The sequence below is a fragment of the Heterodontus francisci genome, chromosome 20 (assembly GCF_036365525.1).
Source record: "Heterodontus francisci isolate sHetFra1 chromosome 20, sHetFra1.hap1, whole genome shotgun sequence".
In the NCBI taxonomy this organism is placed as follows: Eukaryota; Metazoa; Chordata; class Chondrichthyes; order Heterodontiformes; family Heterodontidae; genus Heterodontus; species Heterodontus francisci.
The window spans coordinates 69,030,626-69,050,397 of record NC_090390.1 but is presented as its reverse complement, the minus strand read 5'-3'; the positions used below and the strand labels follow the sequence as shown (position 1 = coordinate 69,050,397).

At 42.4% G+C, this 19,772-nt stretch overlaps 1 protein-coding gene across 2 annotated transcripts in view; it reads right to left on the bottom strand.

The window, feature by feature from the left end:
* LOC137380713 (uncharacterized) overlaps nucleotides 1-19,772 on the bottom strand; it is a 360,734-nt gene that overhangs the window by 124,133 nt on the left and 216,829 nt on the right. For both annotated transcript variants that reach the window (XM_068052983.1, XM_068052984.1), the window contains one exon: nucleotides 9,427-9,523. In XM_068052983.1, coding sequence (XP_067909084.1) covers nucleotides 9,427-9,523 — 97 coding nt within the window. The remainder of the gene's footprint in view (nucleotides 1-9,426; nucleotides 9,524-19,772) is intronic.

Genomic DNA, 19,772 nt, shown 5'->3' with positions numbered 1-19,772 from the left:
AGTGGGAGTGGGGGAAAGAAAGAGTGGGGGGGAAGAGAGAATGGGGGGAGGTACAGAGAGAGTGTTGCAGGGGGAGAGAGTGGGAGGGAGAGTGTGGGGGGGAGAGTGTGGTGGGGAGAGAGAGAGTGGAGGGTGAGAGAGAGTGAGAGGACATGCAGAGAGAGAGTGGGGCAAGAGAGAACGTGCGGGGAAGAGAGAGCACAGGGGAGAGAGAGAGAGTGTGCAGGGGAGAGAGAGTTGGGGGGGAGGTACAGAAAGTGAGAGTGGAGACGGAGAGAGAGAGTTGGGGAGGGAGAGGGTGGGGACAGGGAGGGAGAGGGTGGGGGACAGGGAGAGACAGAGTGGGGGCTGATGGAGAGTGGAGGGGGTGACGGAGAGGGGGGAGAGAGGGAGAGTGAGGGAGAGAGTGGGGGAGAGAGGGAGAGTGGAGGGGGAGTACAGAGAGAGAGTTGAGGGGAGAGAGAGCGTGTGCAGGGGAGAGAGAGAGTGGGGGGGTACAGAGAGAGGGAGAGTGGGGGAGAGAGAGAGTGGGGGAGAGAGAAAGTGGGAAGGGTACAGAGAGAGAGAGTGGGGGTTACAGTGAGAGAGAGTGGGGGAGAGAGAGAGTGGAGGAGAGAAGGAGAGTAGGGGGAGAGAGAGAGAGAGTAGGGCAAGGTACAGAGAGAGTGGGGGGAGAGAGAATGTGGGGAGGAGCGAGAGAGTGGTGGGGAGAGAGAGTGGGGAGAGAGAGGGGAGAGACAGAGTGGGGGGAGGTAGAGAGAAAGAGTGGGGACGTGAGAGAGAGAGTGCGGGGGAGAAATTGAGGGGGAGAGAAAGTGCAAGGGAGAGACAGAGAGTGCAGGGGAGAGAGAATGGGAAGGGGTACAGAGAGAGAGAGAGAGTGGGGGGGTACAGAGAGAGACAGAGAGAGAGAGTGTGGGGGCGAGAGAGTGGGGGGAGAGAGAGAGAGAGAGAGAGAGAGAGAGTGGAGGGGAGAGAGAGACTGGAGTGGAGTGAGAGTGGGAGGACAGAGTGAGGGGGAGAGAGGAGAGAGAGAGCAGGGGAGGGAGAGGGTGGGGGACAGGGAGAGAGTGAGTGGGGGGTTGACAGACAGTGGGGGGGGGGGTGACGGAGAGTGGGAGAGAGAGGGAGAGTGGGGGAGAGAGGGGGTGCGGGGGGGCAGACAGAGAGTGGGAGGGCCAGAGAGAGTGGGGGGGGGGGGGGAGAGAGAGAGAGGGAGAGGTGGGGGACAAAGAGAGGGAGTTGGGGGGACAGACAGAGAGAGAGAGAGAGAGTGGGGGGGGGGGGACAGAGAGCACAAGGATGGCACAGAGAGGGGGAGTACTCAGAGGGGGCACACCAGAGAGGGGGATGACACAGGGGAAGAAACACAGGGGGATCAACCCAGAGGGAGGGGACAAGGGACAGAGAGGGGAGGGAGCAACACTGAGACGGGGAGGGAGAAATACAGAGGGGCGAAACATCATGGGGGGGGACAACACAGAGTAGGGGGAACAACACAGGTGGGGGAACACAGAGAGGGATGGGGAGTGAAGAGAAAGAGGAGAGACAGACATAGAGAGCGAGGAGGGAGAGACAGCAGTCAAGATCACTCCTGACAGATGGACGTCTATCCGTAATGCACCGCATCACTACACAAGTGTGTGGACAGACATTGACAACTTGTGCAGGCAAAAAAAATGCCAGGTATCTCATGAAATCAGTGTCCAAAATAATGATGAGAAAGTAAGTCAATAAATTAGTCTTCTCATTTAAAACTCCTTCACAAAAATGTACATTTGTTCTTGTTTTGATTAATAGTAAGATAAATTTTTAATACCTTTATGTTTCTGAAATTGTCCCACCGGTCCCCTATGTAAGACAAAAATTGTCATGTGCCCCCCCCCCCCCCCCCCCCATGCAAAAAGGTTGGACGCCCATGTGCCAAGCCTTTAACCTTGTGTTTTAAAGTAACTTAGCAGCTCAGTTATTTTAAAACACAAGTTTAAAGGCTTGTGTTATGTAAACTCATTTTAAAATGGCAAAAGTCACTTTGGGAATGTCTTGATTTATATGCTCTGGCGCATATTACTTTCACTAGGGACACAAGCTCAGTGACATGTTGAAGTTACTGGACTTTTATTTCTATATAAATGTCACAATTCTGCTGCTATCCATTTGGAATCACATTGTTCCAGAACTTGTATTGAGGGGAAAAACAGGCAAGAAAATCCAAGGAATCTTCAGAGGTCAGCACTGTATGATCCTCATGAATACAATTTCCTATTGGGGCTGAGTGATATTGGTGAAAACATGATGCTGCTGACCCATATACAGTAGTTAGTAAATACAATGTAACAGATAGCTTTAATAAACCTTAATCTATGATGAACTGTCTATGATTCCTTAACAAAATCCATGCTGCATTTTCAGTTTTAAAAGTTGTCAGGAAAGAGATAGTAAAAATTTATTCTGTTTCAATGACCATGTCAGAAACAGTCAATAACTGATTTTTTTTTTGCTGTGAATTGGACTAAAGGACAAGTTTTACAAGTATGTCAAAGATCAGTAACTGGAATGTGCATCATTTACTATTCAGTTGAGGGCAGATAACCTGAGTGGCTAATGTCATTTGAAAGTTGTCTGTATTTTCATGCTAGGCCCCCACCTGCCAAAAATGAGGCAGATTAATTTTACATTAATTTTATCATGAACATTGATTTTAAGCCATTACTGGAGTGAAGAAGGACTTGTTAAACAGATCAGCCATGGCTGGAAAGACATTTGCATATTAACAGACAATGTTTGGAAGGGCAAAGCAGCCATTCCCTGACACGTTCAACCCACAATGGACTTTTGATCACCAGACGTTGAAGGTGGGGGAGTTCGCATTCCAGGCTGACTGCTAAGATGGCCGAATACACAAACGGACATGGTCAATCAAGCTAGTCACCTGACTAACCTGCTGGGCAACCTGAGTTTTTTGAATTTGTACAAACAGTTCGGGCAGAAAGCCGTTTGCTCCTGGACTGAGAAGATCTCTGCTGCCTGCTCCCATCTCTTTCTCACAAACCTCTGAATCCACTGAAGACACATGAACCCCAAGAGACTAAAGTCTCTACAGTGAACAAGGTTTAAGAAGAATATTGGGCCCCAATGAAAAGCAAAATCTACCTACAATCAAGCACTCTACAGTGAGCTCAAAGAACCATAACAACAACTCTTCAGTAATTGTCTCAAACCTTTCCACTTTATTTTTCTTCTGCTCTTTTCTGTCTCAAGTTGCATGTGTGTATCTTGTATGCATCCTAGCGTGGGGCGTGGCATGTATCCATAGGCATTAACCAAATTAGAGTTTAATTTTAATAAATTTCAACTTTTCTTCTTTAAACCTAAGATAGCCTGTTTGTGCTGGTTTTTTTGCCTTATAATTGGAAAGCGGTGAACAAAGATTCACCAAGGGGGTGCTAAAAACACGGTGTGGTTAAAATTAAACCCAATTACAGTAAGAACAGGTGAAGGCTGAAAGGGAACCCTGGACCTCTTTCTCACCTGGTCGTAACAGTATCATTTAATTACATCACCTTATAAGTGCACTTTTGCCAACAGGTAAGAGATTTGGCTTGGACATAAATTGGTTAGTCTGGAGTTAAATTTTACAGATAGTGACTAATCATTTTGTAATTAAATAATACATGCAGTAACAACCACTCAACTTGTTGCAGAAAAGCTATTTGTTGATAATTATCTTGTCAGAGCTGAATCAAAATTGACAATGATAGACTGAAATATAGACATAGTGTATTTAAGAGAATCACTTTATAGGAGGAACTGAAGGGCATTCTTTATTTGTAATTGTGTTTATCTAATTTTGTTGCTAGCTTTGGTGAGCAAATGACATTTTGTCCATGAGAGATTCTGTTGTTTCTGTATTTTAGAATCCAGGACCTAGTTTAACAGCCTGTCAAATTGAATAAACTAGTCTTGGCTTACCTACTGTTAATCTTTCTGTCCCACTCTGCTTTTCTGTTTTACATGACTCTTCTGAAGTACTATTTGCTTCATCCTATAACATTCTCCTGATTTGGAGATCATTGCCCTTTTGTTGGCTGCCCTGTCTTCAGACACATTTTACAAGCAGGTGGCGAAGTAGTGACAACAGCAGTGTGAGAAATGGTCCGTTTTCCTATTGCTGCTTTTTTTTCTCCTGCGTCGCCTCAATAACCACAATAACAATCCTCTCCTTGAGTTTTATGGTTTATTGGATGAATTTGCACTCCTGACACAATGTGAATCCAAAGAGGTCATCCGATAAGTTCCATCTACTACCCAATGTTATGGTGTAGCTAGCTCCATTCTGTCAACAAAAGTAATCTGCATTGGCATTGCATACTATTTTGCTTGATAGCTAGCTAATACTGCTTCTAATAATGCTGCTCTCCATTGATGTTTACTTTATTTATAGGGAGAAATGTGTTTTAAATAGGACTGTGTTTTGATGGCATTAGATTGGCTGTACACTTTATATACAGATTAATTGCCCCCATGTGCACGGCTGAGTCAATAATTTTGCCAAATGTCTGTGGTGCAAAATGTTGCTGCTTATCCCTGAACTGGCCATTGTATTAATTGCATAACTGTGTCTTCAACAACAGTGATCTCCATAAGAGGACAAAGGCTTTAGTCTACTACGTTTTTCTTGTCACCACTCTTCTCTATGGCAGCGAGACTTGGGTCACCTACCAAAGACACCTCTGGGCGCTGGAGACTTTCCACCAGTAGTGTCTCTGCAGGATACTCAAAATAAAGTGGGAAGACACGAATAAACTCCAGCATTCTCACCAAAGCCAATTCCTCCAGCATCGCAACCATGACCATGCAAAATCAGCTCCTCTGGTCTGGACATTCCAACCGCATGCCAAATAATTGGCTTCCGAAGCAGATACTCTTTTCACAAATTAAGGATGGCATTCAATCTCAAGGAGGACAGAGAAAACGTTTTAAGGACACGCTGAAGCTTCATTGAAAAAGGGAGAAATTGACATCAGTGCATGGGAGGAACTTGCCGCTGACTGTGACAAGGCCCCATCCAACAAGCCACAACACAGTTGGAAACTGACCGCAATAAACTCCGCTGCGAAGATGTGTCAAAAGCGGAAGGAGAGAGGGCAGGACCCTGGCTCACGAACCTCCCCTCCCTCAGGGCAACACTTGTCTTCTCTGCTCAAAGATCTGTGGTTTCAGGATTGGCTTGAGAACACATAAATCATGAACCCTGCCAGACGTCATCCTCATTTTGAGGGACTGACAACAAAAATGACGCGGAGTATCTTAACCTTCTAGTGATGAGTTTTGAGAGGCTTTAATACAATGTTTAATAATGTATACTAATATTGTTCCAGCTAGTTTTTATAAAAATCTTAGCTAAGAAATTGTTTTGAAAATGAAAATCAATTATGCAAACAAAATATAATATAAAAAAATGCTCTTGTTAAAAGAAACATGTACATAATTGGAAATGGGGAGATTTAAAATCATTGCATAGTTGAGTGGCTTAAAGGGAAATATTTCAATATAAATTTCTTGCTATTGTTTATTTTCACGTAGTTCATATTTTTGCCATCCAGTTGAGCTCGAAAGCAGCCCTCCACAAATTGTGCTGCACCAATATTGTGCTTGGTAGAAATTACTTTAGAAAATCTCTTCAGTAGAGCACAACAGCCCCTAAATGATATGAAATAATAATATTGCGATGTGTTTGTATGAAATTTAAACTCACATTTTCTTTACATTCTCAATCTTTAAATTCTCTTTATTGTGTTCATATAGTTGAGGGATAGTAGTGCTGCAGAAAATAGAACACTTTCCCCATTATTTTGCACCCAGTATCAGCGCTGGTTGGATATAACACTGTGCAGCAATGGGATATTTTTTAATCTCCCATAACTCAAAGAAAGACTGCAAATTTAGTACTAAATTATACAATTTTGTGCTTTAGATACAAGTGCACTCAAAATCACTCAGCTTCGGACCTTCGCAACCAGCAGAGACTTTCATTCTGTTCTTCCGTGCTTAATTTTGACACAAATCCAGAAATAAAAGGGCAGTGTCCTAAAGTACTTAGTCACATTTTCCTCCATTCCTTGCATTTTAATTTTCCTTAATAGGAGTCTTACTCTGCACTTATGTTATAGTGTTGATATCGGAGTAAGCCTGACTGTAATTTAAAGGGGGTGATGTTAGTCACCATGATTGCACAGTATAACTTCAAGGAGGTGCCTCCTATCTGCATTGCAAACATAAACAGTTAACACTAGTGCATTAGATGTCACATTCTGCCCCTATATTCTAGGCTTGGGCAGACTGAATTTTCAACCTGTGCGTCTAGCATGTCAGCACTACAACACAAATGCTGCAGCCAGAAATTTAAAGTTGCAATTGTAACTGGGCATAATTATGTCTGTGCATTCTTCCATGTATGCAATTCGTTCATTATTGCTGGCGATGCTTTGAAATCTGCCAAAACAAATTGCAGAACACCAGCAGCCTTGAATATTACAGACCAATCTTTTTTTGACACAGTGGTGATATTTCAACTGAAACGCCTTTGAACATATTTCCAGTATCATATTCCATCAGCACCAATCTGGATAGATTATATTATACCACAGGTGTGCTGATGAAATGCAGTTAGTGAGCAACATTTTTTAATTTAATTCCATGGCAATTGAACAAGATATGCTAACTAAAACTTTCCTATGTCATATTCCCGGTCCCACATTGTGAGTGGGGCATGAATGAGGTAACTGCTAACTGGCATCACTTGCAACCGCAAAAATAGAATCTAAAAGCACAAGGTTAAATTAACAGGTTCCACATTATATTACTTAATCCTGCACCTCCTCGAGTGACATAGCTTCCAGTTTGAGCTACACCTGCTCCATGCCGCAAAAGACTCCCCCCTCAACAATACCCACAAGTATATCAATGGCTTATACAAACGAAGCCAAAAACAGATGACTGAAAAATGCAGTCCCAGCTCAGGAAAAAAATCCATTGATATATTTAATCTTTTCGTCTACTCATTTCAACCACGGGGGTGTCCTGCAATAAATATATGCCATTGCCTATTGCCCAATTTTCTCAATTCGAGCAAATATGAAGAGATCCTCATTCAGTCTAGCACTTCCAGCAATGATCCCAGACTGTACAACACATCGCATTGCAGTCGTTCTGTCTATGAAAGTAACTAACGCAAATAGTCTCTGCATTCAAGTTTTATTTAAAAGACTCAGTATACAATAAATATTAAGAGTACAAACAGAATGCCAATTGTTTCAGAGTGGGATATGGAAAAGATTTATGGAGTTAATAACCTGCAGAACTCGTAACTTGAGCTATGAGGTCATTTAGCCACAGATTTTTTTCCACCTCCATTCTGAAACATATGGGATCGTCTATTTACTGAGCAGTAATAGTACCTCCACTGTGACAAAGTCTTCCTTGCAATGTCAGAAAATTAATAGCCATCAATGTATTTTGATATTTGAAGCAAGTTTGCAATAAATTTAGTAGAAGTTGTGATGATTGCATTTCCTCTGTTTTATATATATGGTGCACAGTGGAGAGCATGTCTCACGGTTATTTATGTGGTCTTCCCTCTTTAAGCAGTACATTGCAAATCTCATTGCCTATTGTGTACCTCCACAGATGAGCCTACAAAGTCCCTATAGTTGACATTGTTCAACATGGTGTAGGTGTGTTAATAATCTAGCACAAAAATGATTTGCATTTGTAACTTAAGGAATGGTTTAGGTAGCTATTTAGTTCTGGCCAGAGATGGATCAGGATTCTGTTGCACAGCGCAGCACACACCCCTAGAGACAGAAACAGGTTTTGTACCAACACTGTAAACCTGAGAAATACATTTTTATCAGAAAAGCTTAAAAATATTTTGTGCTTGTATTCTGACCACGTTGAACACACTGTGCTAAAATATTCATGAACAGCATTGCTTTAGGATCTATTAGAATGCTCTTATATGAAGCAGAAGTCAGCAATGAAATATAAGGCCTGAAGGTTTTTCACCAAGATCATATACACTTTATCTAAAAACTTCATTCATCGACATTGCTATTGTCCCAATATTTTCAGTTTATTCATATTGTTATGCAAAGGTGTAATCATTAAACCATTGCATTCTTCCAGGAAATTCTGAGACTTGGGGGAATTAAAATGATTCCAAGTTACACTGGTGTCACAATTTCATTATTTTCTTGGATGAAGCAAAGCTTCTTTACCATTCTGAGCATCTACTCATTTCCGAAACATGATTTTTTCTTTATTTCTCATGTGAATAAAATACAAATGACTTTGTAACCTGTCGTGCCTAAGTTCTATGAGAGTGAGTGCTATCTACCACCCTGCCCCAACTCAATTTTTTAACCACATCACCTATGACACAAATGCTTTAGTGCATCTCTATAAAGGATATAGTAAAGAAGAACAGATGAAAAAGCACCAATCAGACATTTAAGTTGAAATGTAAACAGAAGGGGATAGTGTCAGACTAGCTGAAGTATTGAATGCTAACCTTATGTCAAAGTAATAGACTTGCTTAAGATCTGTAAATAATGAGACAGTTAATGCCAAGGCACCCTGTTTTTGCTGGCTTATTGGCATTTTTCACATCTTCACCCCTGCTTGCGAGCTATCCTTCACAGACAAAACCACTGTGCTAATCCCACCAATGGAATCAGGTGAGAAGGTTCAAAGTGGACTATTATATAGGACTCTGTAGATCTGGGTTTTGAAATATTCTTTTCATTGTATTATACATCATGTTTCATACAAATCAGCTTTAGTGTGAGCACTTAACCCAATGTGCAGCTGTTAATTTCCTTGACAGGATTTTTAAAAATGAAATATTATCATCTACACATTGTTTTGTGATCCTATTCCCCTCTCTGGTTTCAAAATTAAATTAGGCAGAGCAGATGTGACAAGTGAGATGAAGGTTGGTTTGCATTACATCTGATTTTTGATGCACTCTCAATTTCTGCTTTCTATTGCAAATTTCTGACAGAGTCCCTCCCACCTGACTCTGAATTGGAATCTGATACAGAAAGCTTCTTTTTTTTTAAAAAGTCAAGAGGTTGTTGATAAGTTTACATTTTGACAGTCTAAAACTTTCCTTTGATTTCTGACATTGATTTCAAGTTCTCATGTCATCTGGCCTTGGAAAAAAAAACTTCAAGAGTTGTCTCCCCAACCAATTTGTATGTGTTCAAGGCTACAATGAATTATATCGCCCTCAAGTTGCTGTATAGACTGGCTGCCCTGGAGACCGTGCTTGAGGGCTAACACCTGTTAGCGGCATAGACCCAATAAAAAAAATTCTTCATTAACTCAAGAAATCAAAGCTTAAGGATAAAAATATAATTTTACCTCTTCCTAATCCTGAGCTTCCAGAAGTGACCTTTGACACAGGAGCTTGTGTGGTATGTGGTGCAGATTTCACAGATTTTTCTTCATCTTGTCTTTCCTTTCAGAACAAAGAAATCAGAGAAATGGTGGTGAAAGTAGCTAATAGTCTTGTCCAGCAAAGAACAGAACATCCACTACAAGCATGTAAAAAAAATATACTAATTCTACTTACTTGAAGCTTTATTGAGTTAAACTGACAAGTAATAATTAAGAGGCTAAATGCCAGCATCGAAATTGAGCAGTAAATGCGGCCACACAGAAAGCTGCAACAGCCTTCGAAAACCCTAGGGTGGGTTGGGAGAGGTCACTGGTCAGGGTAATTTCAGGAAAAGCTAATTTCTCAACTACCTTTAGCAGGTGGCATGGCACTCAATGACTATTTACTGAAACTAGACCAAGGAAGTCAAAAAAAAAACAAAGGTCATGACAGACAGGAAGAAATGGAGTAACAAAATCCTCTCATCTATTTCTTTAAATGACTGCATGAAAAAGTAAATGAAATGAAGGAAAATGGATGGAGGGGAGAGGGCACTGAATCAAGCAACCAGCAGAAGGTCTTAGACGCCAAACTGAATGAGTCAAATTGCTTCGGAAGCTAAATAAACAAACAGTACAAGGCACACAAACAAGAGCTGCTACACCTGCGGGAAATGCAAGTTTATATGAAATGCGTTTCATCCCCTGTCAAACCTTTTTTTTCAAAAACCCAAAGGTGACCATGTTAACCAGTGCAGCTGGTGACACTGCTGCCTGCAGCAAGGTCAGAAAGGAGTAAAGTGAACAGAGTAAGTATTGTTTTTCCAGCACACTGCAAAAACATTGCAGGGAGCACTTTTAAAGCACAGCTGTGGTCACGTTTCCTTGCCAGTGACATTGATCAGATTCACACACCATAGACAACTCTTTAATTATTCAGGTACCATCACAATTTCTGCTTTAATGTGTGAAAACATAGACTGTGGTTGTTATTAAAACAAAGGGAATGGGCAGGCTGTGAGTAATCTAAATTTCCACCAGCATGATGATCGGTGTTAACTTATCATGCGTCTGGGTAATTTGATTAGAATAAGGATCCAAACATGCATACTGACACTGGGATCTTCACATCTGTTATCGAAGATTTGATTAGCTTTGCACAAACTGCAAGATTAAACTCTCTGGTTAGTGAAATTCAAACCACCTGCATTATAGATCGACATCAATAGGGATAATTCTACTTTTTCCAAATGAGCAAATCCAACCTATATTAAAAAAGAGTTAATTAATAATGAGTTTCAGGTAGGCAAAATTTAGCATCTGTGCTTGGGATTACAATATCAAAGTGCACTGCAGAAACTCTTTTAGTCTTTATTAAGATTTAACTCAATTTAAACATCACTTTTAGACCAATTTCCTTTCATGAATTAATAAAAGTTCCAAGATTTTGCAAATTATTGTTTCATAATTCATTACCAGTCACCATTTAAAGAATGACTGGTAGCTAATAAGATATTGGGCTACCCATTGTCTGTAATTTTAAAGATTTAAAAAAGTCAATATGTGTTTCTAATAAATTACTAATATGATGCAAATGACAATATTTTTAAAGCAATTTTTATTTCCTTTCAATTTTATATTGCCGCATGTGTGTGTGCTGGGACCATGCAGACAGACAGACTTGCATTTATATAATGACTTTCACAACCACAGGATGTCCCAAGTGCTTTATAGCCAACAAAATACTTTTGAAGTGTATCATGTTGGCGTTCTTCCATCTATGTGAGATGACGGACACACAGCAAATAACATATTTTGATGGGGTGTCTTCATATCGTGTATTTTTGCTGATGGCTGTGGAGGCCAATCCTTGAGAGGCATGTTTTGCCGCAAGAACCACACATGAAGCTGCCAGGTGACGTTTTGTGTTGTTGTTTTCAGCATTGGCGCCTGTTGCCAAGCCGCTGTAGCCACTGGTCGTGGTGGTGTTGCACACCAGCCCACAAGAGGTGTCATTATTTTCCTCTTCCGTCAGCTATTGACTCCCAGGTGTGATAGTCAATGTTTAGGGCATTCACGTCATGCTTGCAGGCATCCTTGAAGCAGATTGGGCACCCCGCTGGTCGTCTGGCTCCAGCTACCTCACCTTACAGAAGATCCTTGGATATATGACCGCCCTCCATCCTGAGGACATGCCTAATCCACCGAAGCAGCCTCTGTTTGATTAGTACTTTTGATGTGTAATTACTGTTGTAATGTAGGAAACATGGCAGCCAATTTGTGCATAGCAGGCTCCCACAAACAGCAATGTGATAATGACCACGTAATCTGTTTTTGTGATTGAAGAACAAATATTGTCCAGGACACATGGGTTAACTCCCTTACTCTTATTCGAAATAATGCTGTGGGATCTTTTATATCTATCGGGCAGGGCAGATGGGGCCTCAGTTTAACGTCTCATCTGAAAGACGGCACCTCTGAAAGTTCTATACTGAAGCATCAGCTTTGATTTTTGTGCTCAACTCCCTGGAGTGGATCTTCAACCCATATCCTTGTGAATCAGAGGCGAGAGTGCTACCAACTGAGCTACAGCTGAAATAAATAATGGTCAGACAGATACAGTGGGCTGGATCTAGTGAGCCCTACATGAGTCCCAGCGGTGGACCCAGAGGTGGGTGCCATTCCCACTCGTCACATGGGCAGCCAGCCCATCGTGATCTCATCCAGCAGTATGGGCAACCAACTATCTCACCCAACAGTTCGGACACCCAATACAGCCACCCAAACCCAAGTACCCACCCCCGCACCTTGCAGACCACCCGAGACGCTGCTCAGCTGCGCTCCCATCCAAGACCCCGACCTCCGCTTACAGAGTACCCGAGAGCCTGACCCCCGCTTGCAGAGCACACAGCACTGTATGCCAACAATGGCCTCTGCTCCCCCCTCTCCCCCATGTGGTGCTGGTCATGGCTGGCTACCCGTCGCGGCACTGAGGCCTTGCCTCGGTGCCTCCAGCTTTAAATGGTAAGCAATCCGAAGACACGTGAGGACTGCCCTCCGCCCACTTTATCCCAAGCCCCCACCATTGAATCGCAATGAGTTAGATGCTAATGTATTAAAAGTAAGTGTTCTACAATTTAAATTACATTCCTGTTGCGATGCCACCTTGGTGCTTTCCTGCTGCTAAGTAAATCCGGAACCGACGTCACGACGCCGCATTTCTGGGCGGATGCTTCCAACGCAATTCTCTGCACCACCACCGCGGGCCCCCCCCACCCCCCCACCTCCATTCCTGCTCCAAATAGCTGCACTAACTTCAGCCCAGTGTTACTATGCAAAAATATGCATAAAACTAATTGCATTACTGGAGCATCATTACATTTCTCAGTCTAGAAAGCTGCGTACTTTCTATGAATTCCTTGATGTCTAAAGCTGCATATTGGACCTAATCTCCAGGAGTTGCCCCTTTCATTGTTCAATGTATTTTTACTCCATTATGGCATCATAAAAGTATATAACATCAGTTGCATTGTATTCCGGAATATAGTAACAAGCTGAGATGCAATTTAGTGAGAGCGAGACAGATGCTATAATTAATGGTTCTAGCCATTTGAGATAATTTAAATATTTTGATATAAAATGGGAAATAGCAATATAATAACAGAATATATGAGTTGATAGCCTCTTGAGAACAAGCAATATTCCTGGCAGGTGAGGAGCGACTTGGAAGATAGTAATGGTTCAGACTACTATTTTGCTTGGTGATTTACACAAGCATGAGCTTTTTGACCATACCCACAGAAAAACAAAATGAAACTGAAGATAATTATTGAACTTCCATGCTGATGAAGTTGGAAGCAAACTCTCCAATGTGATTGGCAGAGAAAATAGCAAGTAAAGTAATGGACATGTATGCATAATTGCCAAAACAGTTTTTGAAGCAACAGGGAAGAAGTGAGAACCTTAACAATGGGGATGAAACTGAAGATGAACAGTGAATAGATCTATTCATATACTCAATTAATATTGCCTTGAAATATGAATTAAAGACTGCAGCGGAATGCTCTTAGGTGATCAAAGTGCTACAGTCAAGTTTAAGGACTTTAACATCATTGAGATGAAGCAAGTAGTAGGCCTCATCCATGGATATAAGAGTCCATGTAACATAATTAGGAACCCGATTGGAATTTTCAGTGACCCATGTTTTAGATTGCACGTTCCACTATGGGTACTATATGCTGGCCGATCAAGAAATTCCCACAAACATTTTTTTACACTAGCATTTTTGTGGAGCCAGAAGGATGCACCTCTTGGTTCCCCAAAATTACTGAGGACCTCTGCTGGCTTGGGCTCACACAGCCCCCGCCCCCAACCCCAGCCTAGCCTCTGCATCCAGGACCCACAGAATCACAAAATTATTACAGCACAGAAGGAGGCCATTCAGCCCATCGTGTCTGCACTGGCTCTCTGATGAGCAATTCACCTAATGCCACTCCCCCACCTTCTCCCTGTAACCCTGCACATTCTTCCTTCTCAGATAACAGTCTAATTCCCTTTGGAATGCCTTGATTGAACCTGCCTGCATCACACTTTCAGGCAATGCATTCCAGATCCTAACCACTCGCTGCGGGAAAAAGTTTTTCCTCATGTCCCTTTTGCTTCTTTTGCCAATCACTTTAAATTCTGCCCTCTCATTCTTGATTCTTCCACGAGTGGAAACAGTTTTTCTCTATCCACTCTGTCCAGACCCCTCATGATTTTGAATATATCTATCAAATCTCCTCTCAGTCTTCTCTTCTCCGAGGAAAACAGTCCTAACTCAGCCCCGGAACTATTCTCGTGAATCTTTTCTGCGCTCTCTCCAATGCCTTCACATTTTTCCAAAAGTGCGGCACCCAGAACTGGACGCAATACTCCAGCTGAGGCTGACCTAGTGTCTTATACAAGTTTAACATAACCTCCTTGCTCGTGTACTCTATGCCCCTATTAATGAAGCCTAGGATACTGTATGCTTTATTAACCCACCTGCATCCTGCCACTGGCATCCCAGATGGCCGACATTCCTGTCACACAAAACCAGTGTGTCATCTGTTAGTTGCTGCAGCTTGCTGGTCAGATTCAAAATGAGCCTTGGGCTGCAAAATTTGAGCCACCAGAACGGGAAGTCAGAACATAAGAAATAGGAGCAGGAGTAGACCTTATGGCCCATTGAGCATGCTCCACCATTCAAAACGAACCTGGCTGATCTTAGGATTCAACTCCACTTTCCCACCCATCTATCTATCCCAGCCTTAAATGTATTCAATGATGGAGCATCCACAACCCTCTGGGGTAGAGAATTCCAAAGATTCACAACCCTTTGAATGAAGTAATTTCTCCTCATCTCAGTCCTAAATGATCGGCCCCTTATCCTGAGATTGTGCGTCTGTGTTTTAGATTCCCCAACCAGCGGAAATAATCTCTCAATATCTGCCCTATCCAGCCCCTTTATAATCTTATATGTTTCAATCAGATCATCTCTCATTCTTCCAAACTGCAGAGAATACAGGCCCAATTTACTTAGCCTCTCATCATAGGACAACCCCAGGGACCAATCTAGTGAACCTTCGCTGCACTGCCTCCAATGCAAGTATATCCTTTCTTAAAAGTGGAGACCAAAACTGCACACAGTATTCCAGATGTGGTCTCACCAAAACCCTGTACAATTGTGGCAATACTTCCTTATTCCTGTACTCCAATCCCCTTGCAATAAAGGCCAACATGCCATTTGCCTTCCTAATTGCTTGCTGTACCTGCATGTTAACTTTCTGAGCTCCTTGTACAAGCACACCCAAGTCTTTTTGAACATGGACACTTCTTCACACCTTTTAAAAAATATTTTGCTTTTCTATTCTTATGACCAAAGTGAATAACTTTTTTTTATTCGTTCATGGGATGTGGGCGTCGCAGGCTAGGCCAGCATTTATTGCCCATCCCTAATTGTGGTGGTGAGCTGCCTTCTTGAACTGCTGCAGTCCATGTGGGGTAGGTACACCAACAGTGCTGTTAGGAAGGGAGTTCCAGGATTTTGACCCAGCGACAGTGAAGGAACGACAATATAGTTCCACGTCAGGATGGTGTATGGCTTGACACTTCCCTAAATTATACTCCATCTGCCATCTTGTTGCCCACTCACTTAACCTGTCTATATCTCTTTGCAGCCTCTCTGTGTCCTCCCACAGCTTATCTTTCACCCTACCTTTGTATCATCAGCAAACTTAGATATATTACTCTCTGTCTCTTCATTTAAGTCATTAGTATAGATTGTAAATAGCTGAGGCCCCAGCACTGATCCTTGCAGCACTCCACTATTCAATGTCTGCCAACTTTAAAATGCCCTGTTTATGCCCACTCGTTGCTTCCTGTCCGTTAACCAATCCTCTACCCATGCTAATATATTAGGCCCAACTCCATGAGCCCTTATCGTGTCTATTAACCTTTTGTGTGGCATCTTATCAAATGCCTTTTGGAAATCCAGGTAGACTACATTTACTGGCTCCCCTTTATCTACCCTACTAGTTCCATCCTCAAAAAACTCAAATAAATTTGTCAAACAGGATTTCCTTTTAGTATGTTGACTTGTCCTAATCATATTGTGCTTTTCTAAGTGTTTTGTTAAGACTTCCTTAATAATAGATTCCATCATTTTCCCGATGACTGATGTTAGGCTAACTGGCCTGTTGTTCCCCGTTTTCTCTCTCCCTCCTTTCTTGAAAAGCAGTGTAGCATTTGCCAACTTCCAATATGATGGGACTGTTCCTGAATCTAAGGAATTTTGGAAAATCATAGCTAGTGCATCCACTATCTCTGTAGCTATCTCTTTTAGAACACTAGGGTGTAGGCTATCAGGTCCTGGGGATTTGTCAGATTTTAGTTCCTTAAGTTTCTCCAATACCTTTTCTCTGTTGATATGAAGTTCCTTAATTTCCTCGTTCTTTTCAGCCCCTAGGTTTCTGTCTATTTCTGGTATGGAACTTGTGTCTTCTACTGTGAAGACATGACACAAAATATTTGTTCAATGCCTCTGCCATTTCCTCATTCCCCATGATAATTTCTCCTGTTTCTGCCTCTAAGGGACCAACATTTACTTTAGCTACTCTCTTCCTTTTGATATAGCTATAAAAGCAATTACAATCTGTTTTTATATTACTGGCTAGTTTACTCTCATATTCTATTTTTTCCTTTTTTATCAAATTTTTGGTGGCCCTTTGCTGGTTTCCAAAACACTCCCAATCCTCAGACTTGCTACTCTTTTTTGCAACATTGTAAGCTGGATGGGTTTTTCTGGCTGAGTTTTTGTTTTTCAAAGGAATGTATTTTTGTTGAACATGTTGAACAAAATTGTTCCTTTAAAGGTTTGCCACTGTTCATTTAATGCCATACCTTTTAGTCTATTTACCCAATTTACCTTAGCCAGTTCTCCCCTCATGCCTATGTAATTGGCTTTGTTTAAGTTTAAGATTCTTGTTTGTGATTGGAGCATGTCACTTTCAAACTTAACAACGAATTCAATGGTATTATGATCACTGTTTCCTAGTGGATCTTTTACTTTGACATTGCTAATTAACCCTGCTTAATTACACAATACTAGATCCAAACTAGCTTTATCCCTAGTCGGCGCCACAATGTATTGCTCCAAGAAACTGTCCTGAAAACATTCCACAAACTGATCTTCTAGTCCACTCCTGCCAATTTCATTGTCCCAGTCTATAGGAAAATTAATGTCACCCACAATTATTATATTGCCTTTGTTACAGGCTCCAATAATTTCTTGTTTCTTGCAGGTGGGTGGGAACTTTTGCAAGGAGGGGGGATCAACGACAAGAGCAAAAGACAGTAAGGGGAATAAGAAAAGTGATAGGCAGAGAAATTAAGGGCCAGAATCAAACAGGGCCACAGTGAAAAATAGTGGGAAGAGGACAAGTAATGTTAAAAAGTCAAGCCTTAAGGCTTTGTGCCTTAACACGCGGAGCATTCGCAATGAAGTGGATGAATTAATTGCGCAAATAGATGTAAACGGGTATGATATAGTCGGGATTACGGAGACATGGCTGCAAAGTGACCAGGGATGGGAAATGAACATCCAGGGATATTCAGTATTTAGGAAGGACAGACAAAGAACAAAGAACAGTACAGCACAGGAACAGGCCATTCGGCCCTCCAAGCCTGCGCCGATCTTGATGCCTGCCTAAACTAAAACCTTCTGCACTTCCGGGGACCGTATCCCTCTATTCCCATCCTATTCATGTATTTATCAAGATGTCTCTTAAACGTCGCTCTCGTACCTGCTTCCACCACCTCCCCCGGCAGCAAGTTCCAGGCACTCACCACCCTCTGTGTAAAGAACTTGCCTCGCACATCCCCTCTAAACTTTACCCCTCTCACCTTAAACCTATGTCCCCTAGTAACTGACTCTTCCACCCTGGGAAAAAGCTTCTGACTATCCACTCTGTCCATGCTGCTCATAACTTTGTAAACCTCTATAATGTCACCCCTCCACCTCCGTCGTCCCAGTGAAAACAATCCGAGTTTATCCAACCTCTCCTCATAGCTTATGCCCTCCAGACCAGGCAACATCCTGGTAAACCTCTTCTGTACCCTCTCCAAAGCCTCCACGTCCTTCTGGTAGTGTGGAGACCAGAATTGCACGCAATATTCTAAGTGTGGCCTAACTAAAGTTCTGTACAGCTGCAGCATGACTTGCCAATTCTTATACTCTATGCCCCGACCGATGAAGACAAGCATGCCATATGCCTTCTTGACTACCTTATCCACCTGCGTTGCCACTTTCAGTGACCTGTGGACCTGTACGCCCAGATCTCTCTGCCTGTCAATACTCCTAAGGGTTCTGCCATTTACTGTATACTTCCCACTTGCATTAGACCTTCCAAAATGCATTACCTCACATTTGTCCGGATTAAACGCATTCTGCCATTTCTCCGCCCAAGTCTCCAACCGATCTATATCCTGCTGTATCCTCTGACAATCCTCAACACTATCCGCAACTCCACCAACCTTTGTGTCGTCCGCAAACTTACTAATCAGACCAGCTACATTTTCCTCCAAATCATTTATATATACTACAAACAGCAAAGGTCCCAGCACTGATCCCTGCGGAACACCACTAGTCACATCCCTCCATTCAGAAAAGCACCCTTCCACTGCTACCCTCTGTCTTCTATGACTGAGCCAGTTCTGTATCCATCTTGCCAGCTCACCTCTGATCCCATGTGACTTCACCTTTTGTACCAGTCTGCCATGAGGGACCTTGTCAAAGGCTTTACTGAAGTCCATATAGATAACATCCACTGCCCTTCCTTCATCAATCATCTTTGTCACTTCCTCAAAAAACTCAATCAAATTAGTGAGACATGACCTCCCCTTCACAAAACCATGCTGCCTCTCGCTAATAAGTTCATTTGTTTCCAAATGGGAGTAATTCCTGTCCCGAAGAATCCTCTCTAATAATTTCCCTACCACTGACGTAAGGCTCACCGGCCTATAATTTCCTGGATTATCCTTGTTACCCTTCTTAAACAAAGGAACAACATTGGCTATTCTCCAGTCCTCAGGGACCTCACCTGTAGCCAATGAGGATGCAAAGATTTCTGTCACGGCCCCAGCAATTTCTTCCCTTGCCTCCCTCAGTATTCTGGGGTAGATCCCATCAGGCCCTGGGGACTTATCTACCTTAATGCTTTGCAAGACACCCAACACCTTCTCCTTTTTGATAATGAGATGATTGAGACTATCTACACTCCCTTCCCTAGGCTCATCATCCACCAAGTCCTTCTCTTTGGTAAATACTGATGCAAAGTACTCATTTAGTACCTCACCCATTTCCTCTGGCTCCACACATAGATTCCCTTCTCTGTCCTTGAGTGGGCCAACCCTTTCCCTGGTTACCCTCTTGCTCTTTATATACGTATAAAAAGCCTTGGGATTTTCCTTAATTCTGTTTGCCAATGACTTTTCATGACCCCTTTTAGCCCTCCTGACTCCTTGCTTAAGTTCCTTCCTACTGTCTTTATGTTCCTCAAGGGATTCATCTGTTCCTAGCTTTCCAGCCCTTACGAATGCTTCCTTTTTCTTTTTGACTAGGCTCACAATATCCTGCGTTATCCAAGGTTCCCGAAACTTGCCAAACTTATCCTTCTTCCTCACAGGAACATGCTGGTCCTGGATTCTAATCAGCTGACGTTTGAAAGACTCCTACATGTCAGATGTTGATTTACCCTCAAACAGCCGCCTCAAAAAGCAATAGGTGGTGGAGTTGCGTTGCTGGTTAAAGA